Genomic DNA, 25,932 nt, shown 5'->3' with positions numbered 1-25,932 from the left:
GCGACGTCAGCCGATCTCGGTGCTTTGTTTTTAATTTCTTGCTTTTACTACGCCGCGTTCCGAGATTTGCCGGCGCCTTTTTTCCTCCGATGATCTACTCGTAGCTTTTCGCCCATTGCAGCCGGCCCGCGAATCTACACACGCCCCGCGAGTGCGAACCCTGCGGCGAACGACGTACGTGGAGACGATGGATGGTGCACGTAATCGCGGATAGGCAAACATTACTGGCCTTTTTTATGATACTCTGAGAGCTGTAGAATACTTCATCCGTTTCTATTTTAGTATTATCTACATTTATATAAATTCATATAGGCATATCTAGATTAATTAGCATATATATAAATGTAGGCAATGCTAGAATGATTTACATTATAAAACGGAGGGAGTGTTTTTCAAAACCATTACTCTCCTAAATAGTCTAATGCTTGTGTTTCTTAAAATTCTCACCACGTTGATTTTCTAGCTTTTAAGGTGTGTTTGAAAGCTGTTGTTGGGAACTAAAATAAAGCAACTCATAATTAGCATATACTCCCCTGTTTAAAAAACCAATCATGATAACATATTCCCTCCGTCTAAAAAAAAAGCCAACCTAACTCATCCTTCCCGACAGCTCTCTTCAGAATCAAAAACCCTCCAAACAAATCTTACATCAAGGTGTAGCACAATACTCCCGTATACTACTATACTATACGTAGTGCTATTTCCATACATGTAATAAACGGTACAGCCGATAGTACTAGACAGTACTATAGCAGTATTGCTGCGTATTGCGACGAGAAAATTTTGAGCACCACCTTGATCACATGGTTTAAGCACATGATTAATTAGTTTTTTTTCAAATATATATAATAAAATTAGATATAACCTCTGTGGCACGATCGACCAGCTATCGTGTCTCTTATCGTATTGAGATTAGGGACGGTGCTTATCCTACATTCCTACCACGGTCCACGGATCGCACTTTACCACTAAACTATACGCCTTCGCGTATTATAAAGCTACTTTTACACGTGCGCGGCTAGCTTAGCTAGCCCGAGTGACGGGCCAGGGGGTCTGAAAATGATTGTGCCGTGACTTTGAGGACCCAAATGACGTGCAAAACCCAGCCTTGGGTCAACAGCTGAGTTTTTTTTTTGTAACCATTCTAATCTGTCGGGACGTGAATCTCGAGCTGCTCTCTGCTCGGGAAGCGTGGATCACGTTCACGTAGCCTATAGCCCGGATAAAGGAAAGGAACACCATAATTCTGTCCTGCCAAGGCACTAATAAATCTCACAAGCACACGTTCTTTGCCCGGTTCAGGTCATCTCTTGCCACTTTTCCCTCCGATCTCAGCAAAGAATGAAACTACGTCGCTTTGCTTTGCATATCCCGATATCTGATCACTTTGCCATAGTCAAGTGAACGCGCGTAACCGTTTTTTCTCCTCCGGGAAAGCTAGCCGCGCACCAAACGAGTTTCGGGGACGGAAGCAAATCCGCCCGCACCGGTCGTAAAGGCTCAGATAGGGTCAAGCCGGCCTTTCACACCGTGCGTGCGCGCGCGCGTCGTCGCTGGCCGCGCGCCGCCGGTCGCTAGCTCGATCGATCGACGACGACGACGCGGACGCGGACGCGCGCGCTGCCTGGAGCTAGTCACGTCCCTGTCCCCGTGACGCCGGTGTACGCGACAAAAAACCACCGGTCGCGCTCAGGGTTCAGACTCCCGCGCGCGCGCACTTTGCGTGCGTACGTCTCGCGCGCCGTGCCGCCGTCGCGCGCCCGCGCAAAGTTTCGTGAGGTTGCGGGCGCTTTTCGATGTGATCGCGTCGTCGCGCGGCCGAAAGCTGCAAGCGCCGCCCGGGGGGGCGGGGGGTTGGATTTTTCTTCGGTGGCGGGGCGACGGCGACCGATGCGCACCCGCGAGCGACGTGGACGCGTCGCGTTTTAATGGATCCGCTGTCTTTGTGCGGGGCTGCACGTAGATTTCGACCACTCCTCTCCTGTTGCTTGTGTGTCCGCACTCGCCGACGCTTGGCAGGTAGTAGCAGGCACGTACCACTCCAGCTGGCTACCGCGGTTTAAGGAAAACGTGCCGGATTGTGCGGTTGAAAAGGTAAAAAACCACGGCCTGATCATCTACTACTGCGCGCTTCTGGTTACAACAATGCGTCTCGGTTTGTCCACACGCAGTTAATTATCAACTGATGCTACGGTGCGTGAGTGTAATATACTGGAGTACTCCTACTCCGTATGTGACGGCGTGTTGATTACCCTGAATTTTAGGGTAAACAGGACTAGCTACTCGGATTAGCTGGTATGCGTATTTTTTCTGTTTATTTTTTTGTTCTCTACTAGATGTTGGTATGCGTATTCAGTGACGAGTCACTGTCTTGTACTCTCACTGATCAGACTTAGTTATCTTATTCCTATGCACGCATATGATTGATCGGCAATGGTCCATGGAGGCGTGTACCGTGTATATATGTATAGCTGGCGTGGCGTGTACAGTGAAGGCCTCAAATCATGGAGCATAATGTCTAATGTATGGTCCAGTCTATGTCGATTGGAGTCATTGCCGTGCACCGTAGATGATAGTAGATTCATAGTATGGAGACTAATGTATTTCTTAGATTAATGTTTAGATGAAGCATTGTACATCTAGTCTTAAAAATTTAAATATAGAGTTTATCTAAATTTGTAGTACTCGATTGTGTTTAATTTAGTACTATATTAATATATTTTAAAACGGAAGAAGTAGTAATGCATTTTCTCCATCCTAAAATATAGGAAGATAGGACCAAATGAGATATTTCTGTTTAGGTTAATAGTATTAGAAAATGTATGCTTCATTTTGTCATAGGTGTTCTTATATTTTAGGACGGATGAAGTATTTTGCTTAAGTACTGTTATGATGATGATATCATTGTATATGTACGGGTAGGAGCCAATAGCCTGGAACTCCACCCATTCTCTGTCCTCCACGGTAGTTGCATGAGATCAGGATGGCTAGCGATCGACTTCAGATTAAGGGGTTGTTTGGAAGATAATCTAGTACTAAAAAAAGGGAGAGAGAAGACAATCTCACTTTTCTGCAAAAGTTTATATAATTATATGTGGTTTGTTGGTCACACTTGTAAGTTGTGGTAAAATGAGCTTTTTACGAGCTTTTAACAAGTACTCCAGGGCACTTGATATCTTAAAACGTATAGCATACGATAATTATGGCACGAACTAAACACCAGGGCTAAGCTGGTCAAATCTTAAACACCAGTGTCGCACTCAACCAAACATAACAACGGCCTACACAATATCCTGTGGCCCTGCCAAATGTTACACAAACCAACAACAATACTGCACTTTTCTAGTTACTGTTAGCACGACAATGATATTGAGCTTAATTAGATGAGATTTTTATGATGAAATTATGCGGAATATGGCTACCGGCAATAGTAAACCGGACTTTCTTTCAGGCAGCAGCCCATGAAGAACATGAGAGTTTGAAGTCCTGTAGACCACTGTGAACTGTGGCTGATACCATGTGGGCTTCACGGCCGCAACCAGTATAGATTCTGTCTGGAATAAGTTCACTTACCATCCCTGAATTTTACGTCGAGTTTATATGACATCCCTAATCTCTAATATCAGAAATCTTTACTCCTCATATAACTAAAACCATGCAAAGTAGATCCTATGGTAGTATAAATAAGTGGTTTCGCTGCCGTGGATCCTATTCAGCAGTGAGAGAATAAGAAAATTATGTGGGGTCCACGTGCCAATGACCTCTCCTTCTTCATCCCCTCTCTTCCCGATCTGTTCTCCCCACCGTGCCAGCGAGCTGCAACCAACCATCCCATCCGCGTGCTGCCTTATGCTGACACTCCTCCAGCTCCTCCACTCCGAGGCGGCCATCTGGACAAGGTTGGGCCACTCGATGACGCGCTCAACGTTGGTGAGTAGGTACATCCGCCAATGGGGCAGATCTGCCACGCCGGCGATGCTGGCAGAGGGAAAATGAGGGGGGAGTGGTCGGTGGATCTAGCCTGTCCGTGGGGATCGAATCTAGGAAAGAAGCTTATGCCTTGTCGAGAGGCACGGCCGGTGGCATGTTGGAGGAGGGTGGCGGCTTCCCTAGCATAGACGAGAACGACGCAGATGCGATGGCTGGTTGCATCTCGTTGGCGTGGACAGGGAGAGTAGATGGGGAAGAAAGGGAGAGAGAGGAGGAAGAAGGAGAGACCACTGGCACGTAGGCCCCATATATTTTTTTATTGTCTCCTCGCTGAATAGGATGCCACATCAGTAAAACCACTTATGTATATTGATGTTATGCAAACTCGACGTAAAGTTGAGGGATGACAAGTGAACCTATTCCATTCTGATTTGGCATTTCGGCCCGTGAAGAAAGAGTTTTCCATTTGGGCTAGCTGTCTGCCTTTGGTACCGTTGGGCTGAAACCCTTACCAACATTTCTCTGTCACGCTAAAGGACGGCTGGACGGGTGAGCTCTGTTGTTGTTGTCAATCCCCTCTACCCTTCGGCGTTTGCCCTCAACTTTTGGCAATTAGCCCAGCTCATCAAATCCAAAAGTTTTGAAAAGAAATAAAAGATCATGTGCAACCATGACCCTGTTGTGTTGGCCTTTCTAGGATTATCCTGCAAGTAACCTCCTTACAAACAGATGAAATTGTATCAAAGCGTTTCTCAAATCTGAAAAACCCATCTAAACTTTTACTACCAATCCACATACATTCTTCAACACGCTTAAATTCATGTATTTATCCGTTATATAATTTATTACTATTATTATTTTCTCATGTATTTTCTGTCGTCTCGTAAAAGGAAGTAGGGAAAAAAATGAAGGGAAAAGATAGGGTTAATTGGATCCATACAATTACAAATTTACCTGTTTAGAAATATGCCATTATAATTCATCTAGAGTGAAATACATGGCCGGTCCTTAAACTTGTGGTGCGGTGGTGCGGTGTTACTTAGATCCGTGAACTTGAAATTTGTACGTTTAGTTCCGTGAACTTGGTTTAATGTGCCACCCGGTCCAATTATGCTTTGACCATGTTTGACCACCAACATGGCATGCCATGTAGGCAACACTTTTGTGCTTAGCCCCTCCACATCGTAACACGTCGCCAAAGCCGGGTGTTGTGCTCACAACACATCACAACACGCTCAGTTCCTTAACTCCAAAGCCGGGTGACGATGGTTGTAGACTACTCGAACCTAGACCCCGTCGCCAACAACGCGAACTAGCCTGGGTCTACGCCACCTAGTTCGCGTCGGGCTCCTGAACTCCAAAGCCGCCATTGTAGACTACTACTCTCCATCGTTCGATGTACCAATGATTGCACAGATTGTACGATGCTGTGATGATCCATCCAGAATTCAGAAACTGATAATAGTTGGGGTTTTGGGTTTGTACGATGTCTGTTAGTTGCAACTTTTGTGTCAGCTGCTTTATGCTTAATTAACTCTTGATGGTTAATTTGTACATTTGTGTACTTTGTAATGATCCATACGACACTTAGTGTTTGATTGTTGCTAATTTGCTGTGGCATTTTCTTGCATCAAGTACTGGATACAGAGTTCATCATTCATATTTCTGAAGGAACAATCTTTTTGCAGATTTGAGTTGCGACAGAGACAAGATATTTGCAGACAAGGCAGGAATGGAGTAAAAACACCTTGCGAATTCGATGGTTTTTTTACTGTACACATATAATTGATGTTGCATTATCTCTATTCGCTCGTGGCGGATAATCCGTATTTAATCACCCTTCCATATCTCAGGTTCATCTCTCTACATACAAGTGGCATACATACACTGACAACGAAGAACTAATATACATGTACAGACTTCTTGCTTTTACATATATAATCCCCCACCATCTTTTTCAGGATTTCTCCTCACCAACCTTCTAAAGATTTACCTTGATCTCCTTCAACCGATACTTGTACTTCTTCCATGTCGCGAATCGGTCCTTGAGCTTCCGGAGTTCACCGTCTGGGTTCATGTTTGAACCAACATGTCCGGACTTCACTGCAACAAGGAAATCGGCATCATCATCGCCGCCTTCCTCCTCCTCGGCGCCGCCGCCTTCATCGTCTGGCTCCTCCTCCTGCGCACTCCCGCTAGTTCTTGCAACGCCTAGCCGATGGAGCCGCGCCGACGTGCTACCGCCGGCGGTGACATGGAGCCGCGCCCGCATGCTCCAGGAGGCGGCCCCGCCTCCACCACCTCGTTGCCCCTTCTCCCGCGTCGCCGGCCGCCAGACCTCCTTCTCTCCCGCCTCGCCCCGTCGGCTGGCCTGCCAGACGAGAAAAGGTGAGAGAGAGAAAGGGAGAGAGAGGGGTGATGATGGCATCCTGATGGAAAGGGATCCTCTGACTTTGGCCAGAAAGTCACGGTACGTGTTGCAGTTCGCTTCATCCCTACCGACCACTGCCACCCTCCTGCATCCAATGACACACATGCATCTTTCCTCCTTTGCTTGCATACCGTGCGTCCCAGTTCGGACAGCACTATTAATACACTGTGTTTTGGACAACACTACAAAGCAATGGCTATTGTGACTACTGTTCAGTACGATTGACAAAAAAAACAAGGTATTGCACCGGGTAGTGGGTACAATACAAGCTCCATAACTGAAATAATTCTTCACTGCAAAGGTCATCAGAAATTTGATCATGCAAAAATTTAAGCTCATGCTCATCTGTTGGATCAAAATTTATGGCCCTCGTATCAGGAATGACAAACAGAGCATAGTACTATTCACCTGTTGGATCCGTGGTGCTCTCGTTGAGCCTCTTTTTTCATTTCTTCACCAAAGCAGAAATTGACCGAAGGTGGAAGATGAATCTTCAATTGATTCCTTCTTGCTTTCCCTTTCCCTGTTTGCTGGCACTCCATTGCTTCGTTTTCTTTTACAAGCGAGAAAGGATCAGACCTAGAGTGTTCTACTCTGGCGCCGAAACTGAGCGAGGTTGCTTTTTTCCCTCCACTATATCTAGCGTTGCACCTCTGTTTTTCCCGCGCCGGCCGCATGCGAACTGGGCCGCACGGTATGCAAACAAAGGAGGGAAGATGTATGTGTGCCGTTGGATATAGTGGTCGGCTGGGATGAAGCGAACTGCAACACCGTGACTTTACAGCCAAAGTCAGAGGATCCATTTCCCATCCTGATATATGTCTCACATGGGTCCCACGCTGACTCAGCCACCACGTCAGATAAAATCGGGGTTAAAATCATCGAAGGATTTAAAGTGAACGGTTTCTTATATTGAGAGATGTCATATATCTAGTTTGTAGTTGGTAGTTGGGGGACGATTTTGTAACTCGATGACAAGTTGAGGGACTTTCAATGTACCTTTTTCCTATACTAGAAAAAATGCCCATGCGTTGCAACGGGTAAATGCTATTTTAATTTTATTGTTGTTATACGGTTTAGCTAGGGTAAAATTCAATGTGGGAATTCGCTTGGATATTTTTTTTCGAAAATCATAAGCTGCAAGAGTCCGTATTTCATCTCAAGTTAGTATGCGAGTTTTTTTAATAATATTTCTTATACGACTCCTTTTATATTTCCAAAAGCAAATGAGCTAAAAATCCAACTTGAATATGAATCTGTATTTCTAAATGTGAACAAACCTAAAAACCGACTCAAACCCAGATGACATACCAAAATACTGACAAAAATAACTTCAATTTTTATAATAGTAGAGATATATATGGAGCATCGGAGAAGTCCCCTAAAACCCTACCGTGCGCCGCCGCTCGTTGTACTTTGCCAACCGAAAGTCGTCCGTCGGCGCGGCTCCACCTCATCACACGACGATGCTTGATATCAACCTCTTCCGCACCGGCTGTTGTGGTAAGAAAGAGGACGGCAATCCGGACGCCGTCCGCGAGTCGCAATGCAGTCTCTTTGCTTCCGTCGATAATGTCGACGAGGTCATCTACCTAGACGAGCTGTGGCGCAGTTGTAAGTTCTCTTTGTTGGCCCTTCCAGATCTTCTTACCGCCTCCTGCTCGTGCTCCGTGCCGCCGCCGCCAACGGCCTCGCACGCGGCCGCCACCTGCTAGCGCTCCACGCCGCCGGCCTCGCGCGCGGCTGACCCCCGTCCCTCCCTGACCGCGTCTGCCTCCGTTCGTCTGCTACTCCTAGTGGCGGCGCCTCCGTTCGTCTGCTGCTCCTGGTGCGTGGGCGCCGCCGGCTACCTCACCGTCAACAACCTCGCCGGCAGCTGCTCCCAGGTAAACAAATTTTGTGATTTCAGGTGGAGGAAGATGGCACCAGGGGTAATCTCGCCATCTCGAAAAGTTCCTCAACTCTTTTGACCTGTAAATTATAAAATATTGTCTCCGGTGTCCTATAGCCAATTACACCATTTTTGTAGTGTCCATCATCCGTGTCACGTTTTTGCAGTGACTCCCAGCCAATTACATATTTTTTGAGTGTCATGTAGCAAATTTTGCCTAGAATTAAAACACTAGTTTACCGTCTTTTTCTCTTCGCTTTGCGCCATCAAATTTTAATCCATCGGTAGTCATCCATGCGCATACATAATGTGGACCTAACTTAAAATGTATAGCTCAATATAATGGTTAATCCACAATTAGCGCTTGTCATTAATTACTAAAATTAACAACCGGGCCTAGATGCTTCAGTCGTGCTGCACCGTGAGGCCCACCTGCCATTGTGATCACGCCGATCCAGTTAATCCGGTCCGTCGATCCGGAGCCCCTCTATCACAGCGCTGCCCGTGACAGTGACCCTACCCCTCGGGTTTGTGGGGCCCACCGTCCGCAGCGCTCAGAGTCAGTGAGGTGTCACAGGCTACAGCCGCGACACTGAAAAGGGTACTTAATGGCATATTTCCAATATTTGTAAAATTACAATGTATAATCTTTCTTTCTATTTATTATTTTTTTCCTAATAATTCACCAACTCATTTTACTCATCTCTCATCCTTACACTCTTACATTCTTACGTCTTACAAATCCAACAGCTTTTACTTATCTACCCTCTAATCTAACGGCCCAAATTCTCCCCTCACTCGCCCTGCACCCACTCCACCACCTTCCTTGCACGGCCACGCGACACCCGACCCCCTCGATCACCGAGAAGGATAATATGTGAACGTTCGCGCGTTGCTCATCGCGCGAATGGGAAAATACGTGGTTGGGAGCTTTGGACACGTGTGTGTAGCCAATTCGGGAATTGTTGCGGCACGCTGCTCCAACTACATGGGCCTCACGGGTTCATGCCCCACCCGGATATTTTGTGCTTCTTTGGGATGCAAATTTATTTTAAATTCATTTGTAAAAAGTTTATTACCTAATGATTGTTAGGTAGAACATTTCTATGCGTAGATTTTATCTGTATAAAGTTTAAGTGTATAAAGTATCTATGTATAAAGTTATGTGTATAAAATATCTACGTATAAATTTTATTTGTATAAAGTATATACATATAAAGTTCATGTGAATATACGTTGAATGTTTATACGTGTAAACTTTCTATGTATAAAGTTATATCTGTATAAAGTTTCTATGTTTAATTTTTTTCCCACCCCTACTTACCACATCTCAGGAGAGGTGGAGTTGGAGCTAGAGCTGTATCAAACAGGCCCTTAGTCCAGGATCATGCTCTATGTCATACATGCCACTATCGTTGTCTTCATCTCTAGATTGAGATTCATCATGCTCTATGTCATACATGGCCCTCAGTCCTAGGTTTTGGGGATTTGGTTAGCCGGTTAGGGGAGGGGAAATGGGCTAAGTTAGTGAGTTGCGGTCCAAAGTGACAAAGTGAGTGTGGGTTGAGAGCCTGAGAGAGAGGAAAGGGGAGGGAAGTGGAAAATTTGGGGCCAATAGAGGAGGAAGGGTGAAACAAGGCCCAAGATGAGTAGTTTAAGCCTTTTTCTTTATTTTTTAATACAGTAGAAAAAATACCCGTGAGTTGCAACGGATGAAGACTATTTTAATCTTTTTGTTATACAGTTTAGCTAGGGTTAAATTCACTGTGAGAATTTGCTTGAATATTTTTTTTTAAAAAAATCATGAGTTGTAATTAGGAGTCCAATCGTCACAAGTTAGCATGTGAGTTTTTTTTTAAAAAAACAATTCTTATACGACTCCTTTTGTATTTTCGAAAGCGAACGAACTAAAAAAACCGACTCAAACATAGATCAATATTTCTATAAGCAAACAAACTTAAAAACTGATTAAACATGGATGAGTACAAAAATACCGGTAAAAACATCTTTAATTATGACGGAAACGTTTTGTTCCTTTTGGGTTTTTGAAAAGTTTTTTTGTTTATTTTTTATTACTAGAAAAAAATGCCCATGTGTTGCAACGGGTGAACCCTATTTTAATCTTATTATTGTTATATGGTTTAGTTAAAATGAAATTCACTATGAAATTTCGCTTGGATATATATATTTTTACAAAATCATGAGCTGCAGTTAGGAGTCCGATCGTCTCAAGTTAGCATACGAGTTTTTTTTTAAAACAAATTTCTTATATGATTCCTTCTATATTACCAAAAGTGAACGATCTTAAAAACCGATTCAAATGCGGATGTGCATTTCCAAAAGCAAACGAACTTAAAAACCGATTCATACACGGATGACGTAACAAAATACTGGCAAAATTTTTTTCAATTTTTGTAATAGTAGAGATTTTTTTTTGCCTTTTTATTTTTTTGGATGACTTTTTTCGGTCTTTTTTTCTGGACTGCCTTTTTGTTTTTTTCGCCTTTCTTTACGCATTTTTGGGATTTTTTTCTTTTTAATTGTTGCATACAAATCGGATTTTTTTTTGGCTTTTGTAAAATTTTTTGACGAACGACTTTTTTGCGTGTTATAGGGGAATCGGACTTTTCTTTTGGCAGATTTTTTGTTCACTCTGTTTTCTTTTTTTTTTCGGACGGTTTTCCACCCATTTTTACGGGGAATCGGAATCGAATTTTTTTGGTATTTTTAATTACGGGCGGAAGAAGTTTTGTTCAATTAGTTCGCGCGGACGGAAATATAGAATTAAAACTGATTTAAATATGGATGACGTAAAAAATATCTTTAATTTTTTATAATTTTTATAATAATAGAGATAGAGATATATGAAACATAGAGTATATATACTTATTTTTTTTCCAAAAATCTTAGACATACATTTGAATACCCTTGAATATATTGAATATATAGTGGGCGTGCCCTGCTCATCCTCATGTCGCGCCGCCTCCTTGAGGCTGAGGCGTTGTCACTCCGCCTTGAGGACGACGAGCCGTAGTTCCGGCTTGAGGCCACGTCATCCCGCTCCATCTCGAGGTAGCGCCCCCCTGCCGCTCCCCGCTGCCACTCCGGCCCTCGGGCGACCGCCGCCGCCGCCTGCAGACGAAGAGAAAGTGGAGAGAGAAGGGAGAAAGGGGGAGGAAGAAGGAAGGGAGGGAGGGAGGATGGCATATGGGTTCCACATGTCAGTGGGCCCACATTTTTTAATGTGTGAGTGACAAATGGGCCCCATATATATATTTAAATTTTAATTACATATAAACACCACATCAATGCCAAGTTTGACGAAGACCGGGTCAATACCATAACGTAGGCGCCACATCAGCAAAACTGCTATCCAAAACCGTTGAAAGAGTAAAATTACACTTGTTTAAATAGTTATGGGTCAATATGTTTGGTTTTGCGGTTCAAGGATACGAATCAGATTCGATCAGTAGTTAAGAGATTTAAAGTGGTCGTAGTCTTTTTTATTATTATTATCTTTTTTCATAACTGGGCTGGACTTCCACGGAAAGGCACGACAGTTTTTCTGGTAAAAGTACAGCGAAGGTCCCTCAACTTGTCATCGGGATAAAAAACGTCCTCAAACCGCAAAACCAGATATATGGGGTCCCTTAACTATACAAAACCGCTCACAATAGGTCCCTCAGCGATTTTGATCCCGGTTTTGTCCTACGTGGTTGCTGAGTCAGCGTGGAACCCACGTGGGCCCCACCTATCATGATGCCACCTCATCACATCTCTATTATTTCCCCTCCTCTCCCTTTCTCTCTCCAATGGGTAGGCGGCAAGGCGACCGACGGGTGGGGAGGAGGCCGCCGGGGGGTGGGGAGAAGAGGAGGTCTGGCGGCTGGCGTCGCGGCGGTGGAGGCAATGCCGCCGTCCGCATCCGCGCTGCGCGATGCGCCGCGCCGAGTCACTCCGCACTTGCTATAGTGGAAGTGGAGGCGGCGGCTTCGCTGGCAGCTGCAGCGGCTAATCTGTTTGCCCCATGACCGCCATGAGTAGAGCAAGTAAGCTCGCACCCACCGAAACCACAGTGCGTTCTTCTTTTCTAGTGTTCGCCTACCACTATCCACACGCGGTGCCGCAATCCTTTCTCCCGTCCGCGGCGGCCGAAGCAATCGGACGATTTTGTCCCCCCTAATTCGCCTCCTCGTTGTGTAGTTTTTGAGCGATGCGAGTGGATCATCTGATGGTGGAGGGGGGCAAGCGGATCGACCTGGGCACGCCACTCCGGTCGGTGCGCCACGCCGACGCACTGCACTACTACAAGGCCGACCTCAACTCCGGCCCCATCCACCACCCCGGTGCGGTGCCCTTCGTCTGGGAGCAGCGACCAGGGTAGCCCAAGAGTGTCCGCATCTGCCGCGTTCTGCCCACGACCGCAGCCCCATCCTTTGCCGTTTGAGCACGGTGTGCCTTCCACCAGGCCGGGCACGCTTACATCTGATAGCTTTTATAGGTCATAGACTGTCCTCACAGACCAACACAAGTCTTTTCAGCACACTTTGTCCTCACTTGTGCGCACCCAGGAAGAATTTCCTGATCGGTCACCCATCCCTAAATTGCTCCAGGCCAAGCACGCTTAACCCTGGAGTTCTTTGGAGATCGGCTTCCGGAAAAGAAGTTGCAACTTGTTAATATGAGTATTCTATTAATCCTATTAAGCCCTAGGCCGGGATGTTACACCCTCACCCCCTGCAGAGAGATCGACGCCCCCGTCGATCAATCCCAGACCAGGAACGTCCCGAACGTCCCCTCCCAGGCCAGGAACGTCCCGAACGTCGTCCCCTCTTAGCCACGTCCGTGTGTCCAGTGCCAGCGCATACAGGGGCGGATCTACAGTAGTATGAGCGGTGTCAGGCGACACCGACGACTTTCGGCAAAACCTATAGCAAAACTGCTTATTTATATGTTATAACACTATGATCTAAGCATAATTAACATACTGTGACACCGATAGACACGTTATGACACCAACGAATCTATTTTCTGGATCCGCCACTGAGCGCATGTGCCATGTTGTGTGACCACTCCGGGTCCACACCAGCCATGCGCACCATGCATGTGCAACTGCGACACACGCGCCCGTGAAACCGCGAGAGTCGGCTCTGATACCATTTTGTAACGTCCCGCCTTCCCCCAAGCCGGGCACGCTTACATCTGAGTTGGCTCTGATACCATTTTGATCCCCCCAGGCCGGGCACGCTTACATCTGAGTTGGCTTAGATACCATTTTGTAACGAACACAAGTCTTTACATCCATAGGCATTTTGTAACGTCCCGCCTTCCCCCAGGTCGGGTACGCTTACTGTAAGTCCCGCCAACACAAGTCTTTACATCTGAGTTGGTTCAGATACCATTTTGAAACGTCCCGCCTTCCCTCAGGCCGGGTACCATTTTGTAACGTCCCGCCTAGGGCTTTCATAGGTCATAGACTGCCCTCACAGACTAATACAAGTCTTTACATCTTTCATAGGTCATAGACTGCCCTCACAGACCAAGAGTTGGCTCAGATACCATTTTGTAATGTCCCGCCTTCCCCCAGGCCGGGTACGCTTACATGCCTGGGGCTTTCATAGGTCATAGACTGCCCTCACAGACAAACACAAGTCTTTAATAGGTCATAGACAGCCCTCACAGACCAACACAAGTCTTTACATCTGAGTTGGCTCAGATACCATTTTGTAACGTCCCGCCTTCCCCCAGGCCAGGTACGCTTACATGGCTCAAATACTATTTTGTAACGTCCCGCCTTCCCCCAGGCCGGGTACGCTTACATGCCTGGGGCTTTCATAGGTCATAGACTGCCCTCACATACCAACACAAGTCTTTAATAGGTCATAGACAGCCCTCACAGACCAACACAAGTCTTTACATCTGAGTTGGCTCAGATACCATTTTGTAACGTCCCGCCTTCCCCTAGGCCAGGTACGCTTACATCTGATAGCAAGTCTACCATTTTGTAACGTCCCGCCTTCCCCCAGGCCAGGTACGCTTACATCTGATAGCAAGTCTTTAATAGGTCATAGACAGCCCTCACAGACCAACACAAGTCTTTAATAGGTCATAGACTGCCCTCACAGACCAACACAAGTCTTTACATCTGAGCCACACGTTCCGCCTTCCCCCAGGCCAGGTACGCTTACATCTGATAGCAAGTATTTAATAGGTCATAGACAGCCCTCATAGACTAACACAAGTCTTTAATAGGTCATAGACTGCCCTCACAGACCAACACAAGTCTTTACATCTGAGTTGGCTTAGATACCATTTTTCTTTACATCTGAGTTGGCTTAGATACCAAGTCTTTAATAGGTCATAGACTGCCCTCACAGACCAACACAAGTTTTTACATCTGAGCCACACGTTCCGCCTTCCCCCAGGCCAGGTACGCTTACATCTGATAGCAAGTATTTAATAGGTCATAGACAGCCCTCACAGACTAACACAAGTCTTTAATAGGTCATAGACTGCCCTCATAGACCAACACAAGTCTTTACATCTGAGTTGGCTTAGATACCATTTTTCTTTACATCTGAGTTGGCTTAGATACCATTTTGTTGGCTTAGATACCATTTTTCTTTACATCTGAGTTGGCTTAGATACCATTTTGTAACGTCCTTTTCTGTACACTTTGTCCTCACTCGTGCGCACCCGAGAAGAATTTCTCGATCGGTTACCCATCCCTAAATTGCTCCAGGCCAAGCACACTTAACCCTGGAGTTCTTTGTAGATCGGCTTCCGGAAAAGAAGTTGCAACTTGTTGATATGAGTATTCTATTAATCCTATTAAACCCTAGGCCAGGATGTTACAAGATCGATGGGAGCCCCTACCATGACGCGTGTGGCTCTAGCTCCGCCGCTTCTCCTCGTCGGCGAGCATGGAGAGGAGGCTGCTACCGCTGCCTTGCTCCCCTCCCCGCCGCCGGCGCCCCTCTCCTGCGACCGCGTCGTCACCGCCACCGCCGCCTTGCTCCCCTGAGCTGACGCCGACGCGTTCCTCCCGCCCCGCGCCTCTGCTGGCCGCGCATGTGGCTCCAGCTCCGCCGCCGCGGTTGCCCGCCGCTCCTTCTCGTCGGCAAGCATGGAGAGAAGGCTGCTACCGCTGCCTTGCTCCCCTCCCCGCCGCCGACGCCCCTCCCCAGTGACCGAGTCGTCACCGCCACCGCCGCCTTGCTCCCCTGAGCCGACGCCGACGCGTTCCTCCCGCCCTGTGCCTCTGCCGGCCGCGCATGTGGCTCCAGCTCCGTCGCCGTGGTTGCCTGCCGCTCCTTCTCGTCGGCGAGCACAGAGAGGAGGCTGCCGCCGCCGCCTTGATCCCCTCGCCGCCGACTTCCTCCCCACCCAATCGGCCGGCGGCGCCGGCCTGCCCAGAGTGAGAGAGATATGAGGGAAAAAAAAGGAGGTTGACAGGTGGGGCCCATGATGACTTAGCAGCCACGTAGGATAAAACCGGGATCAAAACCGCTGATGGACCTATTGAGACCGGTTTTATATAGTTAAGGGATCTCTTTTGCGGTTCGATGATGTTTTTTATGTTGATGACAAGTTGGGAGACGTTCCGTGTACTTTTTCCCGGTTTTTATGGTTTCTCGTTCGCTCGCGCCGGTGACCGCGAAAACTCGTGCATCAGACCTACCCCTCGATCGCTCCCCCAAACCGCGCGCGCCCTTCCCTCCTCACGACCTTCTCCCCTACGCTCCTTTCCCTCCCGCCACGACTCGCGCCGCCACCGCCCCCGCCCCCTCAGTCCCGCCGCCACCGCCACCGCCCCCTCCCCCACTACCGACGAAACCCTAGACTCACGCAGATCCGTCCCGCGCCGCCACCGCCTCCTCAGTCCCGCCGCCGCTCCTTCCCCCTCCCCACACTATCGGTGAAACCCTCTCACTGCCGCTGAGGGCTGAGGCCGATCTGCGGAGGTGGCCTTCCCTGCCCCGCCGGCGCGTGGGGACTCACTGCCGCCGCGTCTCTAACATCCCCTCTACGCTGCCCGGGTCCTTGCATCGTCGTTGGCTTCCTGGCGGAGAAGTACAGCAAGCCAAATCGAGGTATTACCCGGAAAAGACCGGTAAGATTTCATCAGGTATTTGCTTTTTGCTTCCTGTCTGTGGATATGTGATGCATACATTCAAGTTGAGAAGATGTTGTTATGCACTGACGCCTGTGGCCAGGCTATGAAAAGGTGATGCTTTCTGACGATACGTTTAATTGCCTAGCGATTTGGATCCCATATAATATAGTATACCATTAGCTCTTGTTTATATTATTCAAGTAAATAAGGCTAACTGAAATTTCCAATATGAATAGTGACAGAGGTTCTGATCTGATTTCATTTGGTTGGCTCGGTGTACAGCTGCCGGCTGCAGGGGTCGGTTTAGTGTAGTATCTCGCATCGATTGTTTTTACTCTGTTAAACAACCTCCAATGGAACTGTAGTGAAAAATGGCATATTCCATAGCTAAATTATTTTATTTAGCTAGAACTAGCCAGCACTATACTGATTCTACATTAATTCCTAAGGTCACACGCTTATTTGTGGTTAAACTATTGCCCAATGCTTATTTTGGGAGTTACATCTTTGTATTCTCATGATCTGGCATGTTCATACCAGATAAATCTGTTCCCATGACCAAGCCAGAAGCCCTGCAACTTCACCATCTGCCCGATGTAAGCGATTAATTCAATGTGCCTTTCACACTTACACATCTGCTAAATGATTCCAGAGAATGAGCGAACTCTTTACTTAGTAATGAATCAGTTTACTCGGTAATTAATCCTTAATCATGCTACCTACGAATGTGCAGGATGTCCTGCACCGCATACTGTCTCGATTAACATTCAGAGAGTCCTCACGGATGGGCCTTCTTTCTCGCAAGTGGCAGAAGCTGTGGAGAAGCTGCTGCCCGAAATTGGTCTTCACCAGGGCCACCATGTTCAAGCCTGGGAATAAAACCATAAGACGTACAAGGACCAAATTTGCCAGGAGAGTCAACAGTCTTTTGCGGCAGCTATGTGCACCTCCTACCCTGAATAAGTTTGTTGTTAAGTTTGGGCTGCGCAGGAAACATACCTGCCATGTCAACAGATGGGTTGGCTTCTGCTCCAAGTCGAGAGCAAGGCACATCACTTTTGATTTCACTCCTGGAGTGAAGGGTATTTTCAGGGGCTTAGCTGATGAAAAGTACATCTTCCACCTGCATGTTTTCAGTGTCCCTGACCGCTCCCCTGCTCATATCAAATCCCTTCATCTGAGCTACGTCTGGTTGAACACAGCAACCACTGGTTTCACTGGCTTTGCAAACCTCAAGAAGCTCACCCTGCACAAAGTTTCCTTTTTAAATGACTTCCAACATCTGATGCTGTCGGAGTGCACTGCTCTTGAGTGGCTGAGCATCAGCTGCTCTTCCTTCACTGAGCTAACCTTGTGCAAGCCACTGCGCCGGATGCGTTATCTTTCTTTGCACTACTGCTACATGGAAAAGGTTGATCTGGAAGCTCCAAACCTCACATCGGTCGATTTGACCAATCGGCCAATTCCGTTGGCACTAAGTGAATCTCTGAAGGTGATGGAGGCAAACATTAAACTGCTACATAAGAGCGTGCTTTATGGTGATAATCTGGACTACATCTGCACCGAGCTTCCTGCCGCTCTTCCGCATGTGCAGAAACTCTCCATTACCTCGACACTCTGCATCTACGATGAGGTTTTATCTCTTTCTGAAAGCAATTAAATTCATTAATCAGTTAGACATCTGTTTGTCATCTCATCCATACCTTGACTATCATGGTTGTGTTTCAGTTGCAAAGTTTTGCCAAAACCTCAGTGAGATTCATCAATTTGAGGCATCTGAGCTTGTATTTGCCTCTTTATGGGGACGGCAGGTCAGTTGGTGGGATTCTTCGTTTGGCCTACCTCTTGGAGCTCGCTCCAGTTCTAGAGGAACTGGAACTGCATGTGAGTGGCTTTGACAACTTCAAAATCTGTTACAATTTCTTAAACATGCATTATGTGTAGACATTTTTGTGGTGGCACAGCATCATCCTTGTTATTTTCAATTACCTACTTTTCTTTCATTCATCTAAAACAAATCTTTTTATTTTTCAATTTCCTGTATGTTTGTTATTTTCATTCATCTAAAGCTACAACTACATTGCTTAAATTTGGAGTTGGTCGATTTTGATCTTATAGTTGAAAAATACAAAAGGGTAACAAAGTTTCTATCTATTGGAAATTAGAGACTACCATGCTTTATTACCTTATTATTTTGTGATACAATACAATTTTGTTTATATTTTGAAGCCTGTTGGATTCTTTATTGGCATAATGTTCTAGAACCATTCCTTCTTTTAATATTTTGAAGCCACAATTACAATTTGACCTTTGAGTGTTACTTTCTTTTGCATTGTACTGTTGTTTTGTAATTACAAAGTCATGCTAATATGGGAATAATTTCATATGCATATTTAATGGTATCATCCCATTTATGTCACAGAGTCTATATATAATATTGGATTGTTTCAAATTTGAGTAAATTTCACATAACCCTAGGTATTATGGTCTAAGTTGCACAAAACCCAAAGGTTTTGGCATGTGGCACATAACCTTAGGTATTATGGCCATAAAGTTTCACAAAACCACGATTTTGATCATTTCAACATTGATTTATCACATTTTTTAGTTCTACAATCACATCTCAAATTTATAAGTTACTAGAAAAAATGCCCGTGCGTTGCAACGGATGAAGGCTATTTTAATTTTATTATTATTATATACTCCAGTTTAGTTAAGATGAAAATCACTCTGAGAATTCTCTTGGATATATATTTTTTCTAGAAAATCATGAGCTGCAATTAGGAGTCCAATCATCTCAAGTTAGCATGCGAATTTTTTAAAGAGATTTTTTATACGACTCCTTCTGTATTTCCAAAAGCGAACGAACTTGAAAACCGATTCATATACGAATGACGTACCAAAAGTATCGGCAAAAACATCTTCAATTTTTATAATAGTAGAGATTTATCCATCATATAAATGTTAGATCCATGTAAGTAAATCTTTTTAAAATTTTGATATAGGAGTATGTCAATTTGGTTAACGGCGTGGTTTTGTGAAACTTTAGGACTATAATATTTGAGGTTATGTGTGACATGTTAAAATCCATGTGGTTCTGTGCAACTTGGACCATAATAGGTGGGGTTTTATGAAATTTACTCTTTAAATTTCGAAATGTGTTGGCACCTTATAAAAATTATTGGCAATTGTGATGATCCTATTCTTAAGCTGCAGGTGTGCTCCTTTAGTTTGAAATGGGAAACCGTAGGGTTAGAGTGATTTGATGTCTTCCAGTTTTCATCTTGAAATCTATGCTTATAAGAGAAATTTTAAAAATAGATTAAAACAATCTGTTATATAAAAGCTATTAGATTTATGAGGGTAGATTCGTTAGGATAGCATCTGTTCTGAGGACAACATATTAGTACATTATTATTATTATTATTAATTTATAATTATTGTTGTTGGTGATGTTGTTGCTGCTGCTCATAAAACAGCACCGACCCGATTCCAAACACTCTGGTTTTGACTTTTGTGTTTGCTTTTTTTTCCTTCCAATTAGTTTTTCTTCTTCCATAAATTCATGCATTCCAAACATTGGATGAATTACTGACGGAAACATTATGCGATGGAACTCACAAGTGCGCTGATTTGTTGCGTGCAGTTTCGCTTCTCTGATTTCGTCATCAGACAGGCGATCAGAGTGGATATGCTACCGTATCGGCATGATAAGCTCAAGAGGGTGGTCATGTCTGGAGCCTGTCATTGGCAGGGGCTGATCGAGCTAGCACACCACATTCGTCGTTGTGCTAGTAGAATTGACTGTATGATCATGGATCCGATGGTTAGAATTAAGGGTCTCCCGACGGTTGATTGGTTGGAGGAAAGAGGCCGCAGGATTGCCAAAGAGCTTCTTAAGAGGCAGGAGTTTCAGGGTGTCCTCACTGTTTTGTGAGATAAAGCCGCATGAAATATGGTTTTTGACGTCAGCTCACTCCAAGATGCAGTCTTTGCCTTTGACTAATAATTTATTACAATAAATTGATGAAATCCAATAATTTGCAATGGATTAGCACGCGTGATGTCCTCTCTGTGCAGCATGGTCCTGCACTGTACCTGTACCGTGCACTCGTGCAAGCACAAACGTTCCACGACACGACAATTTGGGGGAATTGAGGGGTACTGCGGCTGTAAAAGTCTTAAATAGCCTAAGCATATATTAATTCCATGAACGAATCAAGCTACTATCAGCACAACAGTGTTTTCTTTAAAATACTTGTTTTAGACAAGGGTGAGGGCAAATTTTAAAATATTTGATTATGAATCATTTTTAAAATATTTGTCTTTCAAATAAGGTGACTACATGTATAGATTAGTCTTAAAAAGTACTTTGATAAAACCATATATTTGTTAACATTTTTATACCTATTATAATAGAAAATAATGGTCAAAGTTATTTTTAGATTGATGCTCATGTCCGAAATGATCAGTATTATGAACCCGGAGAGACTACTACCACTATGTATATACAATAGGAGTTATTTCACGTGATCATTTCTACGCGTATATGGTCCTCTACCCAAACATTTTTTAATATATGATTTGATATTTTGAGATACGTCTGATCATTTTTCTTATTAAAAAAAATTATGTAATTATCATTTGTGATGATGGCTTTAGTGGCCCGTACGTTCTTTTCACGAGCATTCCAAGTTGTTCATATAGTTGAACCTACTAATTCAAATCCAATCCAAGTTTGTCACTTTGTTCCTCGCCAAATTGGCTGGTGGAACGCCCCAGCGACCAACCATCGGTCCATCATAGGTCGAGAAACCTTTGCTAAATGGCTGAACCCTACCAATTACTGCGCGCGCGTACGAACAATAGGGAATCCAGTGGCACACGACTACACGAGTGTCGTTGGACTTGGACTGCGTCGTCGTCGTCGTCGTCGTCGGCATCGGCGTCGGCGGCCTCGCGCGGTACATTGGCCTACGCAAGATCGTATAAGCATACGAACACAAGTGTTTATTCTGGTTTAGACTCTCAAAAGAATAAGAGTTTGTTTGATTGCTGTCCTGAGAAAAACTTGCATGGTCTGAGACAACAGCCTAAGTTATTTTACCCTCTGTTTGGTTGCCACCCTCAACCCTCTTTCCACTCGCTTGGCCTGATGACACCTAGCATGTCACTGGCCTGAGTCAGGTGACCGATTTTGGTCGCCTGAGCTCGAGGCGTAGTATCGCTGGAGGATTACCAACCTAATCTCTTGTGAAGTCCCATGCTCAGCTAGCGCTGCACGAAGCTAAAGCCACCACCATCGGTATCGTTGCTGTCGGCCACCATCGCGCGAAGCCCCTGCCGCCGGCTACCATCGCGTGAAGCCCCCGCCTCCGGCCTTTGCCCGTTGTGCGGAGCCATCACCAGGGGAGACCGACTAGCGAGGGCACACTGGAAATGACTTGGACCGCTGCTACTATTTCTGATAAACGATACGCAACATTTAATATTTTACATATGAGTTTATTTAAAAAAACTCAATTCAAATTTATAATAATAATATTTAATTAATCATGTTCTAACGATTCAACTTGTTTTATGTGACACGAAGTTTCCATATGCAACACCCAAAACGAACAGCTAGAGTTGATGGCGATTTGGAAAATAGGACAGATCGTTAGCATAGGATTAATTAATTTAAATTTTAAAAATAAATTAATTTGATTTTTTTTAAAAAAATTCTATATAAATGTTTGTTACATAAAACATAATGTTTAGCAGTATGGGAAACTTGGTAATGAAAAGGAGTAAAGTTGCTCTATTGAACTAGGCGTCAGCCTTAGGGCTTCTAATAATAAACCAAATTCAAAGCTAAAATTTAAATTTTTAAACTTAATTTTGAAGTTAATTTTAAAGTTAATTTTAAGATATATTTAGTATAGTTTTGACTTTTAAATCGCTAACAACACATATAGAAAATTTTTACTTATAAACTAATTTGTATTTTGTAATAAAGCGTTTTGGCTTATTAGGTAATGTGGGTAGTAGTATTTGGATAGAGGGAAACAACTGCTGTATACGGAGTATCTTGCTACTCGGTATTCTATTTCGCATCACCGGAGCGGACTCGATCGGCGGCCGGCGAGCACGAACGAGTCCAGCACGGCGGAGCCGTCAGCATTGAATGGAAATGCATGCATCTCTCTTCATGACGCAGCTGCAGACCTGCGTCACGAATGTCTGGCCCGGTTAGGCGATGGACGAAATTCAGCAGAGCGAGCCAACCTGTTCCACTACAAAATTCTGTGTACACGGCAAAAATCATCGGCGACACAGGATCTAATGAACGAGCTGCAGTTGCAAGATACTCCTACGAGTACAACCTGTACACATGATTCCGTGCCGCGGCGCAAAGCACTTGGATGATTGATGAGGCTATCCTCCACGCAAAAGAAACAGTGGACCAAATCGTGCAAAACGCAACGTCATGTGCGTTGCGGGCCTGACGCATGCAGGCGCAGCTGTGCACCGAGGTCAGGTGGATAGAACATAGAAGTCGGCTGTACGCCGAGATACGCAGAACCGTTGGCAGTTTGACATGGTTGAACATTGATGGAAAATTTAAGCCCAGCTCTACCTTAATTTTCGGATACGGCAGGTACGAAGAATCGAAGATTAGGACTTTAGGGGCGCCGGCTCAGATACTTTCCCATTCGAGAGGTATTTTACCATGCGAAAAGGTACTTTCTGCCTTGAACACTTGGGAGTCTTCACGACCTCCTTTGTTGTTAGTGTTTTGACCGAATGGGAGGAATGGTGTTGGCCTCGTGTTACAACACACAGAACTGCAATACTCAGCACTTGTTGGATTAACTTTTTAAGCCAACAGGAATGTGTGTAGGAGACTATGTGCATAAGCATCCGTACCAATTTCTGATTTTTCATGCAGGTATTCATCAAATGTTTGTTCAACCAAGTGATTTTGGATTTGTTTCTGATGGTCAGTCATGTTAGCATAAATGATTATCTCTTTCTTTCATGGAAGCATATGCTCTACATCCACCTTCATCCGCCTTAGAAGGAAGGGGCGCAATATGGCATGAAGCTTTGAAACAACATCGACTTTTCTCTCCTCTTCACTTTCCTCTAGTTCTTCTTCACCTCCTTTTGCACAAAAATCAAACCTGCACGACAGGCATAAGGCAGACAAAAAAGTAAACATAGCATCTCAGTAAACACCAAATAAATCAGTAGATGCACAGCATAGATTTCTGCTATGTTCAAAAGACACGTTAGCAGGCATCGCATATCAAAACAATATGCATAACCGCTACAATACATAGGGTATTCAACTTTTACGCCACTTCATAAAGGCAAGCCAATGAGAAAAAAATAAAGCCACGTCTTAAGAGTAGCAACAAACTAATGGAATAACTATATACATAAACAGGGTTAGTTGATGGGATTAGAGTTGAAATTTCTGTTATGCAGTTTAAGAGGTTCTTTTACATTGTTTTGACCAATATGCTAGCCCTCAATGACCTAGAGAGATCCTGACAAATGTCTTGTCTTGAAGAGAAGAAGACTATCTGCTCTGCTCAATGCATATACAAATGAACGAAGTTGACAATAAACAGTCAGGAAAATGACTCAAAAGTGAGACAAACAATTATTTGACGGAAAGGTTAAGATGCATATAGGAACGAATGCATGATAAGAAAATCTTCAATTATACTATCACATTTGTACTTTAGTGCTGACTGCTGAGACGTGAGACTATAAAAGCACAAACGACACTTGTGAAGGAATATACTCAGCAAAATGGATCATACTATGACTCGAATTCCTGATGCGAGGAGAATACTCTTTACAATTTTCTTTTATACTTTTTGTTATCTCATAAACCGCTACCATTCTACTCTTTACGGCTGCTCGCTACCCCTTCTCTTTTTATACCGGTCTTTCAAGCCCAGTATAAAAATAGTATATTTATACAAATACTTTTGAAACCAGTCCATTTCTGCAATATAGTATATTTTTGTGGAACAAAAGTAACAATCAAAGTGTTACCTCAGAACATTGGCAGGGAGCCTCGACGGACTTCAACACTTAGTTCCTCATCTGATAAAACTTGAAAGTGGGGCCAATATGGATCCTGGTTTAGCGGTGAATCATCTGGAACACACAATATAAGATAGTTACGAACGATCCAGGGCGTACACGTCATAGCATCAACAATGCTAATGCTAAATTTTACCTTTGCACCCCAAGAGTGTTGGCCGTGAGAGGTGGGGCTCCAACATCTCTTTATCCAGCATGTGGAGACGGATTAAAGCAGATGCCACAGACTGAAGAGACCTCAAGACCTTAAGGCGAAATTCCTGGTGGGACACATCACTTAGCTGGTGAATCAAGTCCCTGCGACTCGTCTCCAGTGAGAATGCTACGAACTCAGTAGGTGTCATCTCGGATGTGATCTTTGTAATTAGCTTCTTGAGCGAAACAACTACACTCTTCGGTGGCCTTCCATCCTCTGTATAGTGTACCTCATCGAGGGCGCCAGACACATTCTGGTAAAGATCTGGAGCCAACCGTTGGAGAGTCTCTTGTACATGACTCATGGAGATTGCATCACCCTCCCTGACTGAGAATTCATTCTCCACAAAGTCGTCACTGGAGGACCAGAACATTGCCAGAAGAGTTGCCAGCGTTCCTCTCGTTTATCATTTCACTGAAGGCTTGAAAGGAATACATGGCGCAAATCTGGCTTCCTCCAGCGCCTTCCGCGACGAAGGATGGCGACGTCATGATTGCGGTAGGAAGCGCGTACTCCACCGTCGACATGGTGAGATTTGTCCTCTCGAGGAAATCCGCTTCCCAAGCCGACGGCGAGGCTCGATTGGGGCGAGCAAAAGGTGGGACCTCCATGGCCGTCTCGCCGGAGAATTTGGCGGCGAGATTGGGAAAGGGCAGGCCGCGAGGGAAGGAGAAGGAAGCGGGATTGGGCGGGGCAAGGGCAGGTTGCGACTCTCGAGGGGAGGAGCGGCGGCGGCGGCGTGGATTGGGGAAGAGGAAGAATTCGGGGCTGTTTGGTTGGTAGCCTCAGTTTGCCACACCAAACCTTAGACGTGCCACAATTTTTCAGGCTAGTGTTTGGTTGCGTGCCGCAGTTGAGTCAAGCCACACTTTACTTGCATATTGGCCCACGCGTCATACTCTCATTTGCTAGCCAAAGTTTGCCATAGTTGTGGCCAACAAATTATTGGCCACACTTTGTGTGGCTTGCCACAGTTATAGCAAATCGAGCTATGGCAAAGTTAGCTTCCATCCAAACAGCCCCGAAGTCGTGATAGCTAGGGGAGGAGGGCGAGGCGGCGGCCGTGCACTTCTGTCATATCCACCGTTCCTTTCCATCCTACGGCTCCGTTCGTTTCTTGGTCTCTCTCTCCTCGGTTCTTCCTCCACGCAGCCTGCCGGCCCATTATAGGCCTATAACTTAGCCCAACACATGTGCTGTGCCGATTTTTTTTTCTTTTGTTTCTCTTTTAATATACTAGAAAAAGTGCTCGTGCGTTACAACGA

General features: G+C 45.1%; 1 protein-coding gene and 1 pseudogene across 4 annotated transcripts; one reads left to right on the top strand and one right to left on the bottom strand.

The window, feature by feature from the left end:
* Window positions 1-16,016: 16,016 nt before the first annotated feature.
* Window positions 16,017-20,711, top strand: LOC127768501 (putative F-box/LRR-repeat protein At3g28410). Of its 4 annotated transcripts, none has more exons than XM_052294093.1 (5): window positions 16,017-16,380; window positions 16,909-16,964; window positions 17,102-18,001; window positions 18,097-18,252; window positions 20,015-20,711. In XM_052294093.1, exons 2-5 carry the CDS (start codon window positions 16,923-16,925, stop codon window positions 20,303-20,305), a joined length of 1,389 nt encoding a protein of 462 aa, XP_052150053.1. In that variant the 5' UTR covers window positions 16,017-16,380; window positions 16,909-16,922; the 3' UTR covers window positions 20,306-20,711. The 4 variants fall into 4 exon arrangements, with proteins under 4 accessions (XP_052150053.1, XP_052150052.1, XP_052150051.1 ...); XM_052294092.1 differs by having other exon boundaries at window positions 16,018-16,365; XM_052294091.1 differs by having other exon boundaries at window positions 16,018-16,345; window positions 20,015-20,710.
* A 2,570-nt stretch (window positions 20,712-23,281) lies between these two features.
* Window positions 23,282-25,323, bottom strand: LOC127768918 (uncharacterized; annotated as a pseudogene).
* Window positions 25,324-25,932: the final 609 nt, after the last annotated feature.

This window comes from Oryza glaberrima, chromosome 3 (assembly GCF_000147395.1).
Source record: "Oryza glaberrima chromosome 3, OglaRS2, whole genome shotgun sequence".
Lineage (NCBI taxonomy): Eukaryota > Viridiplantae > Streptophyta > Magnoliopsida > Poales > Poaceae > Oryza > Oryza glaberrima.
The sequence above is the reverse complement of the archived record's forward strand: the minus strand, read 5'-3'. Positions and strand labels throughout refer to the sequence as shown.

What these genes read in the sequence shown, in the direction of transcription:
- LOC127768501 (XM_052294090.1), top strand. Translation starts at nt 16,896, where the DNA reads ATGTTCATACCAGATAAATCTGTTCCCATGACCAAGCCAGAAGCCCTG. An exon ending in CACTCTGCATCTACGATGAG is followed by an intron (nt 18,002 to 18,096) that starts GTTTTATCTCTT and finishes GTTGTGTTTCAG; the next exon opens with TTGCAAAGTTTTGCCAAAAC. An exon ending in TAGAGGAACTGGAACTGCAT is followed by an intron (nt 18,253 to 20,014) that starts GTGAGTGGCTTT and finishes TGTTGCGTGCAG; the next exon opens with TTTCGCTTCTCTGATTTCGT.